This window comes from Podarcis tiliguerta (assembly GCF_965153285.1).
Source record: "Podarcis tiliguerta genome assembly, chromosome: 11".
In the NCBI taxonomy this organism is placed as follows: Eukaryota; Metazoa; Chordata; class Lepidosauria; order Squamata; family Lacertidae; genus Podarcis; species Podarcis tiliguerta.
The window spans coordinates 27,936,369-27,950,839 of record NC_139544.1 but is presented as its reverse complement, the minus strand read 5'-3'; the positions used below and the strand labels follow the sequence as shown (position 1 = coordinate 27,950,839).

The 14,471-nt window shown below is 38.0% G+C and overlaps 1 protein-coding gene across 4 annotated transcripts in view; it reads right to left on the bottom strand.

Annotated features, from left to right (window-relative positions):
- Window positions 1–14,471, bottom strand: part of KIAA0825 — a 179,876-nt gene that overhangs the window by 126,578 nt on the left and 38,827 nt on the right. For all 4 annotated transcript variants that reach the window (XM_083403670.1, XM_083403669.1, XM_083403672.1 and 1 more), the window contains 5 exons: window positions 10,728–10,822; window positions 8,168–8,395; window positions 6,255–6,520; window positions 3,932–4,082; window positions 270–460 (listed from right to left, as the gene is read on the bottom strand). In XM_083403670.1, the coding sequence (XP_083259796.1) occupies window positions 270–460; window positions 3,932–4,082; window positions 6,255–6,520; window positions 8,168–8,395; window positions 10,728–10,822 (931 nt within the window). The remainder of the gene's footprint in view (window positions 1–269; window positions 461–3,931; window positions 4,083–6,254; window positions 6,521–8,167; window positions 8,396–10,727; window positions 10,823–14,471) is intronic.

Genomic DNA, 14,471 nt, shown 5'->3' with positions numbered 1-14,471 from the left:
ATGATCAAAGGCATACAATTTTGGTGAACACTGAAAATTTATTTCATCAGGCTTTTAATGTGTAATTTCTGCTGCTTTTTAAAAAAGTTTTTATATTCATTGCTTGTTAAATTGTATAGTTTTGTTAGCCTGTATTGTCTTTAATATGTTATTTCATGATTATTTCATCTTAATTTATGTAAGTTGTTCGGAATGCTCAATAAGCAGAACAGGAAACAATAATAATACATTCACATCACCCACAGCACAAAATTTGAATCCATCATTACCTTATCTGCGGTGTTCTCTTGTAACTGGGCTGGGCCTGAAAATATCTGCAAGCCAAGAGTGCCAAGGATTCCTCCAGCACTTCTGTTAAAATCTCCTGGGCTAGCACAGGGGGTAGAACAGTCCATAGATCATGATGAAGAGCACAGCAGAAATAATGCCACATCTGGATGGAGAATGAGCATCTTTCCCCCTGGCAAAACCAACAAATGTTAAACAATAGAAACCCATCTTCCTGAATGTCAGGTTGGATTCAGTGAATCTAATCCATTCAGGCTGAGAGGAAATAGTTGAAAAGTATGAACTGCTGAATAACTAGACCAGAAACCTTGCAAGATGCAAAACATATTTCCCCTCCCAAAAACAACTCAGGTCTTGTTTCAGCTGGGAAAGCAGCTTTCTTCCAAAACCACAAACATTTGACCTACCATAAACTTACCTTCCCCAAACCTGTTTTGGATACGCATGCTGTACTGTGTAGTTACTAATTTACGAAACTGTGTACAAGTACTCAGCATCTCTGCTGTGATCAAGGGCAAATCCCATTGTAAAAGGCTGACCAACCTTGAAGCAGTTACTCTTATTCAGACTCTTAATTGCTACTGAGAATAACTTTCTATGCGGCTGTCACCAGCAAGTTAATACATCTCCAGGTGCTCCAACTTCTTCACTGAAGGCCATAAGTAGATGTTTTCCAAATGGGGCATTTATATCCACATTACAAATTGAGTTATGTTTTACGTAGCACGGGTAACTCAGGCTGAAGTTGTACACATTCTTACCTGGGAACAAGCCCTATTGAACGAAATGGGATCTACTTCTGAGTAGACATGCATAAAACTAAAGTACCCTTTGGAGGTACACGTGGCAAAAAATTAGAGGATCCTTGCTGAGAGCCTTAATCCTATCGCAATATAAAGAGAAAGTACCTACAGACCAACTGTAGGTACACACTTATTTGCCTACACGGATAGATTATAGACATTATTATAATCCGACAGCCTATAAATACAGCCAAAGAGTTGAAAATACACCCAGTGTTCCTTGCTGAATGTAAATGTTCATTCATTGTTAGAATTCTTTTTAAAGATCCTTTAGCTTTTTTATTATATTTTAACAATACCAGAAACAAATATAGTAACAATCTAAACTCTGTGACAATTTTATGTCTCTGCAGATTTTTTTTTATATAGCAGAGATTATTATAATTTCCTGTCTGATATGCAACATACTATGAAGTTCTATTATTATGGGTCACTATAATGAAGCGTAACTATTTTTGAAAAAACCTTACCAGTGAAGAGCTCTGCAAATAATGCTTCCAAGATTAGCATCAAATTAAATGATTTATATGTGGACATTTTATTAATGTTTTATCATGCATTTTATAATATACAGGTAAAGTCATTAACTGTTGAACATTTGCTGCAATAGCAGTAAATTATCAGTAGGCATTATGAGTAAACATTGTTAAAATAATAGTAATATGAATAAATAAATAGGGTGATATCCAATATTAATCATACTCAGAATAGACTCACCGAAATAAGTGACCTTCAGTAATTTAAGAACACTGATTTCCATGGATCTATGTTGTGTATGACTTGGTTGGATATCCCTTTTTTTAGAAACTATTTAATAATTTATGAACCATTTTGAAGCCTTTTTAATTGAATTCAGTATTTATTTATTTTTTAAAGTATTTAAAATACATTTAAATATATGTTCTACTGCGTATATATCCTATACTCGGTACATTGTGTTTTATGTAGTTATTTGATATTTAATTATCTGAAACTTCCAATATACCAGAATATATATTCTTCTTATTTAAATTTTTCATATTATTTCATATCAAAGTAGATTCTTGGTAATAAATAGAATCCTCATTGAGATTTACAGGGAACCTTTTCCTGTTTGCTATTTGTTGTTATGTCAAAGTATCTGAATGGGTAAACATCTGCTCTTTTTGCAAGCTTCATACAATAAAACAGATGTGGGCTTTTATTTAAATTGTATGTCAAGTAACAGGCAGCTGGGCAGTACTACATAAGCCACTCAGTATTATCTACAAATAGACAACTTTATTTTTGACAACTAGAAAACATACGTTTTGGAGATTGCAGCAGATGTTTGTTTCATTAAAAGCTTTATTTCAGTTTGGTAGCCAAGCAGGTATTTCATCTATTTAGTTGGTGAGATACTGCACTAGATTGTTTTCACATCACACCACAAGCTACTGCAAACTGTATCTGTTTTAGAGTGCAAATCCCCATTGCCCACCTTGGTTGTGGCATTAACTATGGTTCAGCTATCCAGAGTTTGAAATTAAGGTTCACTGTCATTTTGAAATATTTATACAGTGGTGCCCTGCAAGACGAATGCCTCGCAAGACGGAAAACCCGCAAGACGAAAGGGTTTTCCGTTTGCAGAGGCGCTTCGCAAGACGAATTTGCCTATGGGCTTGCTTCGCAAGACGAAAATCAACGAAAATTTTTGAGGTTTTTTTCCGCTCCAAAACCCCTTTTTCTGAATCGCTAAGCTGCTAAAAGCATTTTAGCAGCTAAACCGCTAATCCCTTAAGCCTTTAATAGGCGTTAATAGCCCTTAAACTGCCAATAGCGCTAATAGCGCTAATCCGCTAACGGGCTTGCTTTGCAAGACGAAAAAACCGCAAGGCGAAAAGACTCGGGGAACGGATTCTTTTCGTCTTGCGAGGCACCACTGTACTCTGTAACGAAGACAATATCAGAATTACTACACTTCACATACTAGCTAATTCTTTTATCCACCAACAAATACTGAGCTCAGTGCATAGCCATGGAAAAATTCATTGCTCCAGTGAGTGTTGATTGGTCATGCATCCTTGATAGCAGGGCTGGCCCACCCATGAAACAAGATTAGGCAGTTGCCCCAGGGGGCAGATATGGGCCTGATGAACACACTGCCACTGCACCTCGTGGGTGCCCCCCATGCTGCCTCCTGCTCTGCAGGTGCGTCCTGCTGCTGCCTCTGCCATGGGTGCACCATGTGGGGGCATGGCAACACAGTAGGGCTATACCTATGATGGGGCACACCCAACATGGCAGAGTATTTTTCCTCAAGTGTCAAAATGTGACAGGCCAGCCCTGCTCCCAAGCAGGAAATCATTCAGAGGAAGCAGGCAGCTGCTTCTATGGGTGCATATTTTGGGATCATAGTAAACTATAGTTATTTTATGTATATACCTTCTTGCAACACTGCGGTTCTTTTATGGCACAGTAGTTTGGAACAAAGTTTGGAAGTTACTTGATTCAACCAATTGGGGACATTTAACAGGAATGTAGATAAGACAATAATGAATTCATCTGTTTTAACGATGAAGAGTACTAAAAAGCACATAAAGATGTACTCATACCAGAATGTAAACATCTAGAAGGACTCGATATTGTTTTGTAATTACATAATATTATAGCTTGGCCTTTATTCTTGACCACTGCTGCATGCACATAAAGCCCATTGAACTCAATGAGGCATATGCACACATAGTTGTTGTAGGTCAGCAACCTTAAAATGTAACCTTGATTTCAGGTAGTATTAAACCTATGTTTCAAATTAATCAAGAAGAAAACAAAAGAAAGAAAAATTTGTGTAAAAGGAAAAGCTAGTAAACTTAACATCACACCTCATAAAAAGCTTTGTAGTCATCCCAGTAGTGACTCTCGGCATCCTGTAAAATAGTTGTAGCACAAATTCTGATGCAGTAGTTTGTAATTTGAAACTGAAGAACACTGATCAATTCCTGATATTGCTGGAGAGGCATTAGGAATACAGACCTGTTCAAATGATCAAAGAAGGAAAGATTTAAGACCAGTGCAGTAGGAGGTAACAACCCACAGTTGTACAAATGGTTTGCATTATTAAGTATCAATCATTCATTTCCTCTTGATTCTTGAATCTAAACCCACACTCACGTTAAAATCTGGTCTTTGTTACAGAGGCTCTTTGAAAATCTACTTCTACTGTTTTACAAATGTGTACTATACTACTTAGGCAAACAGCACTGTCAATCTACTGCTAAAACAATGCACATATAAATGATTGGGTCGCTATTATTGAAATGCAATGCAGAATTATAAGTGGTACTTCTAAACAATACTTAAGGGATAGTTCTTTTTATTTAAAAAAGTGGTCTGGTAGGAAAAATACCAAACTGTTTGATACATGCACAATTATTATAAAAATATATACTATTATCAAGGTTAGCCCAAGAAAGGTTAGCCTCTTCTGACCAGGGTGGTGGTTCTGCTGCTACCCCCTTGCCTTCTATTCCCACCACCCCATCTTCCTCTTTGCACCAGCAGTGGAGCTGTTCTCCTCTTCCCCTGGCCACCCGCACTGCCTATTCTTTCTGCCTCAGTGTCTTGTTCTGAGGAAGAGGCAAGAAAATCATTCCTGAAAGCACAACATTTCAGACACAGTGGCAAAGCGAGTGCCTATGCCAACACCATAGCTTGCTACAACAGAGGAAGTTTATAATCCAATTTATAACCCAACACAATAAGGGGAGGGGATAAAAATAAGTGAGGCAAGGTTATCAAACACTCAATATCAGCTATTTCAACTACACATAGGCTTAGCTTTATTTGGGGATGTGGATTAAGTGAAAGGCAGCAGTGAAAATGTGAATTTGGAGGAGGAAATTAGAGAGGATGGTGCAAAAGAAACTCTCAGGTAGGAATTCCAATTCTAAGGTGAAGAAAGGGAGAAGGGTTTTGAGACAGAAGCAACCTTCTGAAGAAGTCAAGGCCACAGGAAAGGACCTGGTGAAAAATTGTGGCAGAAAAGTACAGTAAGTCAAGCCCACGGAGAGCTTCAAAAGGGGAAAAAAATCCAGTGAATTTGTGTTGAATGCAGAAGCTGCAGAAGAAGAACATCACATGGTTTGAATTTCAAGAGAAGTGAATGATTTGAACAGCTGAGAAAAAGGAAGAGTAACAACAGAAGTGGAGAGGAAAAGGCAAATAGAGTAATAAAATGGCATTTGACTTAAGTGGTATGGGGGAATTGACATGACATTAAAAAAAGGTAAAGGTAAAGGACCCCTGACAGTTAAGTCCAGTCGCAGATGACTCTGGGGTTGCAGTGCTCATCTCGCTTTACAGGCCGACAGAGCTGGTGTTTGTCTGCAGACAGTTTTTCCAGGTCATGTGGCCAGCATGACTAAGCTGCTTCTGGCGAAACCAGAGCAGTGTGCGGAAACACTGTTTATCTTCCCACCGGAGCGGTACCTATTTATCTACTTGCACTTCTTTTGGCATGCTTTTGAACTGCTTGGTTGGCAGGAGCTGGGACCGAGCAACGGGAGCTCACCCTGTCGCGGGGTTTCGAACCACTGACCTTCTGATCGGCAAGGCCAAGGGGCTCAGTGGTTTAGACCACAGCGCCACCCACATCCCTGATATGACATTACCCTCTCCCCAAATCTGATTTATATGTAACATATGTATTTGTGTGTGGGTGGGTGTGGGTGTGTGCATGTGCATAATATTATTTGTAAGTTGCTCCATGACAAAAGGTTTTCTGGGCAGCATATAATAAATGAGTATAAAAAGCTTTAAAGACAAAATTAAACATTAAACCACATATTCCAAAGCAATAAAATATAACAAGGAAAATAAAACTCACCACATTCACAACATTCAAACACAATTTGAAACCCAAAGTGGTCCAGACTACCGGAATAATTTTAAAGGTTTGGATGAAGAAAGACAGGGCTGGAACTGTTCTGTCTTAGACAAAAGTTTTAGATGCTTCTTTGAAGTTACAGTGGTGTACATAGTGAATGCAAGATCATAGTAAACCAGGATAGAAAGAGAAAAATTCAAGGCACTGGCAGTAAACAGCACATTGTTTTGTTTCTTTTAAATATATTTGTTGTATCACTGAAATGGAATTGTTTGATTTACTGGTATTTATGGGTGTTTTAATCAATACAACAGACTCACTTTCTAGCGGTATCTTTCATTAGATGCTGATACATATTAAAATGCTGATAGACATGAACTGCTGTGGAGAGAATAGTATACAAGTTCTGCAGTGGAGCTCTGGAAGGGACATCTTTACTTCTCTCCTCCAACCTTGTCAGGACAGCTGTTGCTACTTTGCAGCAGGCCTCTACAAAGTTTGCTCTAATTTCCTGGAGAGACTCATCTCTGCATGCCAGAGCCAGGGGAAGCAACATGTCAAGTTCCTCCATGATGTCAGAACAAAACTAGGAAAATAAATGTGACAGCATTATTTATACCTGTACAGTACGACAAATACTGCATTTGGCAAAAGACAAATGTAAGCTTCATATTGTTTTTACTTCATTATATTAAAATGGACATGTGTACGTGAAAAGCTTAGACCATGTAAGTTGAAGCTAATATTTGCCAAATTTATCTTTAAAAAAAACCCCTAGGAACAATTCAGCTAATGAACAGAAGCCCTGTATGAGCACACAGGGGAAGAAAGGGGGGATCATTCCTTTGGCAAGCTGAAATGTTTGCCCTGATGTAATGATGACCTTACCAGATTGAATTCCTCCATTGACATAGTTCCTATATGAAGAACTCTGTGATCTCCATAGATGCACACATTAACTTCTAATCAAGTGTCAAAACAGACAATAATAGTGGTTGTTTTTGAGCTCAACTCCCTCTAAGTCCAAGCATGTTACATGAAACTCATTGATTTGATTGAGATTTTCATATAATGGTTATAAGTGACTGAGTCCTGTGCATCTAGATATTTAATGCTTTTTTACTCCCTCTTCCACCAAGTGAATGAAGAGCACTGTTTACGGAATGCTTCAGTCAGGGCAGGGCAGTAGCCTCTAGTATGGGCATTAAACACATATTGTAGTGTGGTCACACAGTTGACTCTAAGTACTGCTGCCGTAACTCTTGCCTTCACTTTATAAAAACAAAAGTATCTTATTATAAGCATGTACCTGGAACCCCAACTAGGTGGGGAAACATACTCTCTACCCCTTTTTACTGCAAATTGCCCCCTCCTGACATGCTTCTCAGAAGAGAAGTGGCAGTCACAGTTTTAACAAGTGATGTGGTTGCAGACTGCTTTGTTCTAGAGAAAGCATCAAAAAGAGTCAGTTTATTCATTCAATCATATAAGTGGTAAAACTCTACCTGGACAGTATCATTTCAGGCTGCAGTTGGATAAATTGAATGCTTGAATGTTATCCCACAAGAAAATCTCCCTGAACTCAACTCATGGCTAAAGGACATGAGGAGGAAGGCTGGGCTGAACTGTTTTCCTTGAGGCACTTGCTTTGTATGATAAGAGAGGTTTTTTGTTTAAAGATGAGGTGGTATTCAAACATATAATATAGTCCAAGACAAGCTTTGCAATTTAAACTGACCAAAAGTGTAGAAGGAGCTGGAGTAGAAGAGACTACTCTGGGTTGAGTTGTTTTTAATCTTCAATCCCCTATACACAACTCCATGAATCAGGCTTTAATTTTTCTCCCACTGTAACTTCAGATCTGAACCCCTTCTGCCCCTGTTTGTTTTTATGGTTTTATATTCATTGCATTTTAGACTTTCCCTAGTGAACTACTAATGTGTCTCAGTCTCATCAATGCATCTCCACCTAAAAAATTAATTTCTTCGAAAGAAGAAATCTAGGCTATTTACTAAAATGGATACATTTTAAAAGTATTAAAATGGATACATTTTAAAAGTTTCTTAGAATATATGTTGAGATCTATAAAGCACTATTAAATAATTTAGCATAGGTTTTCATTCCATGCATTTGACTCTTAAAATACTGGAAGTGCAAGTACTTCAATGCTTTATGGGTAAACAAACCCGACATTCTGTAATCCCCTTAAAACTTCAGATCTTTTGATACATGCCTTTGAAATTTGCTTTGGTTGTTCTTCCTCATGGACTACTTCCCTGAGCTCCTTCATGTGCTGTACCTTTACAATATGCATCACATAGCAGGCAGCTGAAGTGTGTTCATTCTGCTCATGTTGAAGAATTTTATTGGAAAAATCTTCAACTGCAATTGTTATACAGTGAGCTACTGAAGAGGACAGGTCTTTAAATGCTTTTCTCCAGCCGAAATCTAGTATGGTAGTCTGAAATATAGAAGTATACAGACAAAAACTGAACAGTCAAATGTTTCTGTTTCAATTATACCTAAGCTGATCAAATGGTCTACTAAAGCTCTTTGTATACTTAACACACAATATACTTGGAACTGACTGACTCTTTTCTTCTGGATGTGGTGTGAAGCTGAAATTTGTGCTGCTGTGTTATGCCTCCTCTCCCAGTCATTTCACAGGGGCCCATATAGGAAACATTTTAGGTAGCTTCCCTACCCACCTTCTCCACCACCCCACATCATGTCCCTCCTCATCCCACTGGTATGAAAGTGCTTTTGTAAACTTGCCAGAGCCCAAGCTTCAGCAACTGTCAGAAGCGTTTGGTGACTGGCTTGGGAAATGGGAGGTCAGGGTTAGCTGGCAAAGCAGGAACGTTTAACATTGCAAAATTTTAGATGGTCAAGCCTTTTAATTTGCTCTTCATTCCCATAACCCCACCCCTTGTTCTTTAAAGTTTAAGGGCAACAGCCTGCTCAAAATTTCCTTTTAGCCTCTTTAGTAATTACCCCTCAGTTCCAGAATATGCTTCGGATGGTGTACAAACAAACCCAGTGATTACAGCTGAGTGACTTCTTTGCCTTATTCAGGTTCCTTTACTTAAAATGATCAGTTCACATATACTACAAAGAGAAGCAAGCCAGAAATGGGAAACTCAAACTAAACTCACAACTCAGGAAAGCCACCCAAGTCCTGGACCCAGATGTGTGTTTTTCTTCTCAGTAGTGTGGGTATTAATTAAAGGCTGTTGCTGTTGCCTATGCCAACTTGCACTTCTTCAGAGAAATAATGTAAAGTGTTTTAATGCCATGGAACTGAGATTCTACTTGCTGTAATATCTGTGTTCTCTGGTTGCTGTAGATGCCATTGCAGTCAGTTTTATTGTTATATTTCTTTTGTATATTAAATGTTTTACTGATTATTCCTATTCATTATAAAGTGTTTCAACCAAACCTGGTAAGACAGGATATAAACAAAATAAATAATTGTATCCAGCTGAGTCCCTACTAAGGGAAATCTTTTTGATCCAACTGAGGCTCCCATCAGCAGAAACAGGGATTGAGGCAATTTCTGGAAATTGCCTCTGTCCTCTGCAGCTCTCCATGCCACCTCCCATGCTGTCCCAAAGCCACACACACACACCCCGCCACACACCCAAAGCTTCTGGAGGAGGGGGACATTGTTCAGCTGACAATATTGTCTGCTAGATCAGTCTTCTGTCACCAGGGGACAGCAGTTGGATGCAACTCTGAAGATTCATTATGTTTTGATGATGTTTAAATAAAGGAACGTAGGTAAGAACTGTTTTCTCAAACAGAAACTTGCTTTTGAAAGTGAGGGACCTTTGTGAGGTGCAATAGGTATCTGCCATGTAAAGACAAAAAGTAAACATTTTCACTGGTAAACCCTTACACTTCAGTGTCAACAGTTCTTTGGATCCCAGCCCTAAAAGCTGAGAATAGCAATCCAGTTCATTTCTTTAGTAATTAGCTTTGTAATCCATTTGATGCCAAGCTTTGTTTCATCAATGATCTAAAATGTTGTACATGTATATAACTTGGACTCTTGATACTTGGTTCTAGATGAACTGATTACTCCCCTGTGTTCTTTATTCAGACTTATTAAGTTGCTGATAGTTGTTTAAAACTATATTTAAAATGTGATAGAACTGATTCATTAATTTTGGTGAGATGCAGCTCAAAAGCAATATATTTTACTGCTCAGACAAAGTGGGAGAAGAACTCCCCTCACTCATATGCTCCACGGAGATCGCAGCACCAGTGTAGTTATGCATTAACTACAGAAAGTGGCTTGTTTCTTGGTTATGCTAGACTATGAGAAATAGATATGAGTGCTTTTTATTTGTAGGATGATATGGAATATATTAATATGAAAAGAGACTGTGCAAATGGCCATCATAAATTGTAAGAGCAAGCTTATGTAAAAATAGATCCTCAGTTTTCAACACACACCTGAAAATACTTTTGGAAACATAGGGGACATTAAATAAAAACTTACAATGGCACCTTTATATGTTTTTATGTTCAATGCCTTTCTGATAGCGACTTTGTTCTTTTAATAGTGATGCCACAAATGGTTTAACAGCTTCTTTTATATTCACAAATTTTTGTATATGGTCTTTTTTCTTTCCAGCCTTGGTCTTTGCAGGTTTAAATTACTAATAGCACTGAAATTATTAGCATCTTAGCATAAGGGATTTGTAATGAATATGTTAATAGGTCCTTATCTGTATTGATGGCGCAGACAAAACAGGCTCCCAGAGAGTTTGACTCTTTATTTTACTCACCTCTTTTACCTGAAGTAACTGTTCAGGAAGCACACTGGTTTCATTTGCTCTACTTTCCCCTATTAAAAGCTCCCCACCAGCTTTCTTCAGAACTCCTGCACAGTATGACAAATGGGATCAAAGTTAAGATTAAGGCTGTGGAAAACTTGATATATCAATACATACTATAAAGATATTCAGCAAGCTGCAGTGGAATGTTAGTAATGAAATAAAAGTAAAATTCAGGTTGCAAACAAAATTCTCTTTTTGATAACTCCATTTTTGTTTTACTTAATGGTATATAGAGTATATACAATATTTAGATATTTAAATGTTGGAATCAACAGTCTATTAAGATACTTACATAAAAATATTAGTAGCTTAGAAAAGCTTAGTTAAAAATAAAATATTCAAATCTTTCCCCAGCTCATTGCAGCATTTGACATTTGACATGTTTATGGGCTGCCAGTGACAGACCCATATCTTTAAACAAATGTTTGTCAAATGTAAAGTAGGAGTTGTGCACTTTAGAGCACAAATTGGAGTCTAGCAGGAGGCACACCTGCCCAAGGATGCCTCTCCAGATAATAGTCTGTTATGGAGCACCTTCAGATTGCACACCTGGTATGTAAAGAGTAGTACAAGCTCATCTGGGATTGATTTCACACCAGCCAACTTTCCAACCTACACATTGGCAATCTAACCTGGATTAAGTTTCAGAGGCTCTCCCATAGTCTCTCAAGGAATTTGGGGCTCATGCACACTTCTGCTTCTCCCACCACTTTCCCTGAGAAAGCCTGCTCTTTACCGCATAGTTGGAGCAAACAACAATCGGGTTTTCTGTGGATTGACGTTTGCTCCGATTCAATGGTAACGAGTGGGTTTTCCTGGGGAAAGCGGTGGGGCAAATGGAATACTGCTTGAACTCATGCTTTCTAGGCATGAGGCAAGCCAAGTGTGGACAAGCCCTTGTTCAAGAGTTCCACAGGCTCCCTGAGATTAAGTGGTGGAAAAGAGCAGTAATGCTGCTTGTCATCTGCATAATGGCAATGTTGCTGATCCAATGTAGTGTATTAATTAGAACGTGGTATTAGGATCTGGCAAACCAACACATTACGCTAACTTGGGCCAGTCTCTCTCAACCTCATGGGTAGTTGTGAGGATAAATGGGGCAGCGGGTTAAACCTATTGTTAGAATTATTAAATATATACCACTTACACACCAAAATGGCTTCCACATGGTTATTCCACAAGAATAAACCAATTATAATATATATATCCAAACATAATTAAAATGTGCAACAAAACAATTTCATCAAAACATTAAAAACATCCATGATTAAAATTTACAAAAATGCAAACAAACTAAAACAGCACAACTGTTAAAACAGTTGAGCCTTACCTTGAGAGCACTTATACTGAAGGGTAAGACAGAAAAAATACTGGGGGAGGGGGAGACAAAACCTCCAGTGGTTTCATGTGTATGCTTAAAAATCATGGGGGACAAGATACAACCTATAGGCATAGGGTGGAACAGTTATCACCCAGCACTACATTCTGCCATCAGTTATATTTCTGATCTGTGACTGTAATAAATCTATTCATTCATTCTTCTGTAATCAGCCATCCAGGAAGGGTGTAATATTGTAATATTCTGCATCCTGGCTACAATCCAGTCACAGAAGGACACCCATAGTTGATTATATCAAAAGCCTCAGAGAGGTCGAGTAGAACCAAGTGTTGTAATCATTCAGTCGCCAGCTTTAAGACATTCATCACAACGACCAAAGCTCTTTCTGTCTCAAAGCCAGTCCCTTCAAGTCTTGAATCTGGATAGGAATGGGTTTACTAATCAGTTTTCTCCTAAACCAGTGGGGTTGAAAGCCCACCACCCTCTCTAGTATCTTGCTCCAAAAGAGGTTAGACTGGAAGGTAAATGTCTGAGTTCATAGGGTCTAATCTTGGGGATTTAGTTCCTGAAATTGGTACCAGCAAGGACTGGTACCAATTTCGGGAACTAAACACACACAATCTAATATCTGCTGATTCTTTAAGGGCAACAGAGACTATGCCCTCCCTTAAGGAAACATTTACTGTTTCTGAAATTCAAGTTTTGAAATCCACTCTGGCTACTGTTAATAATCATGGTGGCTTGCGCCACTTTATACCATTCAGTGATTTATAGTTTCTGTCATTTATTTGCCCAGAAATATATAAACATTTATAGAAAAAAGGAAATCAACAACTGCAAATGCTTGTGTTTGCCAAGGAATCCAGATCCAGATGATTTACATTATATACAAAAGCATACGGTAAACAAAGGACATGAATCTCTACACTACTTTAACAAGAGAGATCCCTTAAACACATTTAAAACTGACACTTCACTCTTTTAAAAGCTAATATAGTATTACTACTATATGTATTTTAAGCAGTCAAATAAATATCCAAAAGGATCTGCAAGGCAGTATTCTTTCCCATAGTTTGCCCAGGGCAATGTGTGATAGTCATAGAGAAAAGGGATCTGGAAGAAAATTTAGCACCACATAAATTATTATTTTTAAGTGGGGGAGGAGAGATTTGCAAACATTTTGAGTGAGAATTTTATTTGTTAGTCCATTCCAATAAAGTGCTAACAAGTTAATGAAAATAAAGTATTTCCAGCTGCTATGTTCTCAGTGTACATTCCATCTCCCCATCACCATGTTTCTTGAAAATAATCTTTATGAAAGAAGCTGCTGCTGCTATTTTTAGGATCTACACACAGAGACAAAACTAACATTATATGATTTAAAAGGCTATCCATTACAGCAGTGACTTTGTAAACGTGATCATGTTATTCTTTTACAGTGCTTTCTAGAGATTTATATGAAGTAATAGATTTCTTCTTAAGCTGTGAAGGGAAGACCTTTGCAAATCTTTCTAGTCCCCTGAGGCAAAGCTTGAAAACCTAAGGCCTTGACAAGTTTGCCCAGAGTGGTTTCAAAGAGCTCCACTGGAAAAAGCTTTTCTTGGCACTCATTATCAGATCTGTCTAAAGTTCACCTTTCTCGCTGAAATGGAGAAAAAAAAGGTGAGAGGAAGATGAAAAGTGTGTTAGATGTTTTTGAAAATCTCAACAAGAGACTTCTGAAGGACCAGAGGAAAGAGAAATCACACCAGAAGGGCAGAAGGAGAATATAATTTGACCAAGTATTCTTCATTCCAAATAAGAATGTTCTGCTTTATCCATGACTGCTGCTGAATGTTCCAGGTTCCTTCAAAGGATCATATTGCCTGTGATAATGAACGTACTAGGTACGTCTGAACATTCCACTAATTTAATTGCAGTGTATAGCAAGAATGGAACAGCAGGAATGGAGAAAGGAATGGAGAAAGAAAAGGTTAATTTTTTTCAGCTGGTACCTGACAAAATCAATGTATTACTCAAATTTTGGTCAATTTTAGTTCTAGAAAAACAAGGAAGCGAAGTCAGAATACACTCAAAGTCCCAAATCTTAGCTGAAAACGACAAATATAACCCCTTACGCTGATGACACAGAATTCACGGTGGGAAGAAAAACATTTTAACTTTTTCCATTATTCAAATCAAATTCATATTAGGTTAAGAATTCATTGTGCATTATGTTTCAATCCATGTTTTTCTAAGCCAACTGTTTTTGCATTCATGCAACTGAAGACTTCTTTCAGATTGCTCTTTTTAACATTTCGGTCAATGTTTTTTCCTGATACTTCACGTATATATGGCCCTCAATGAGAACTAGT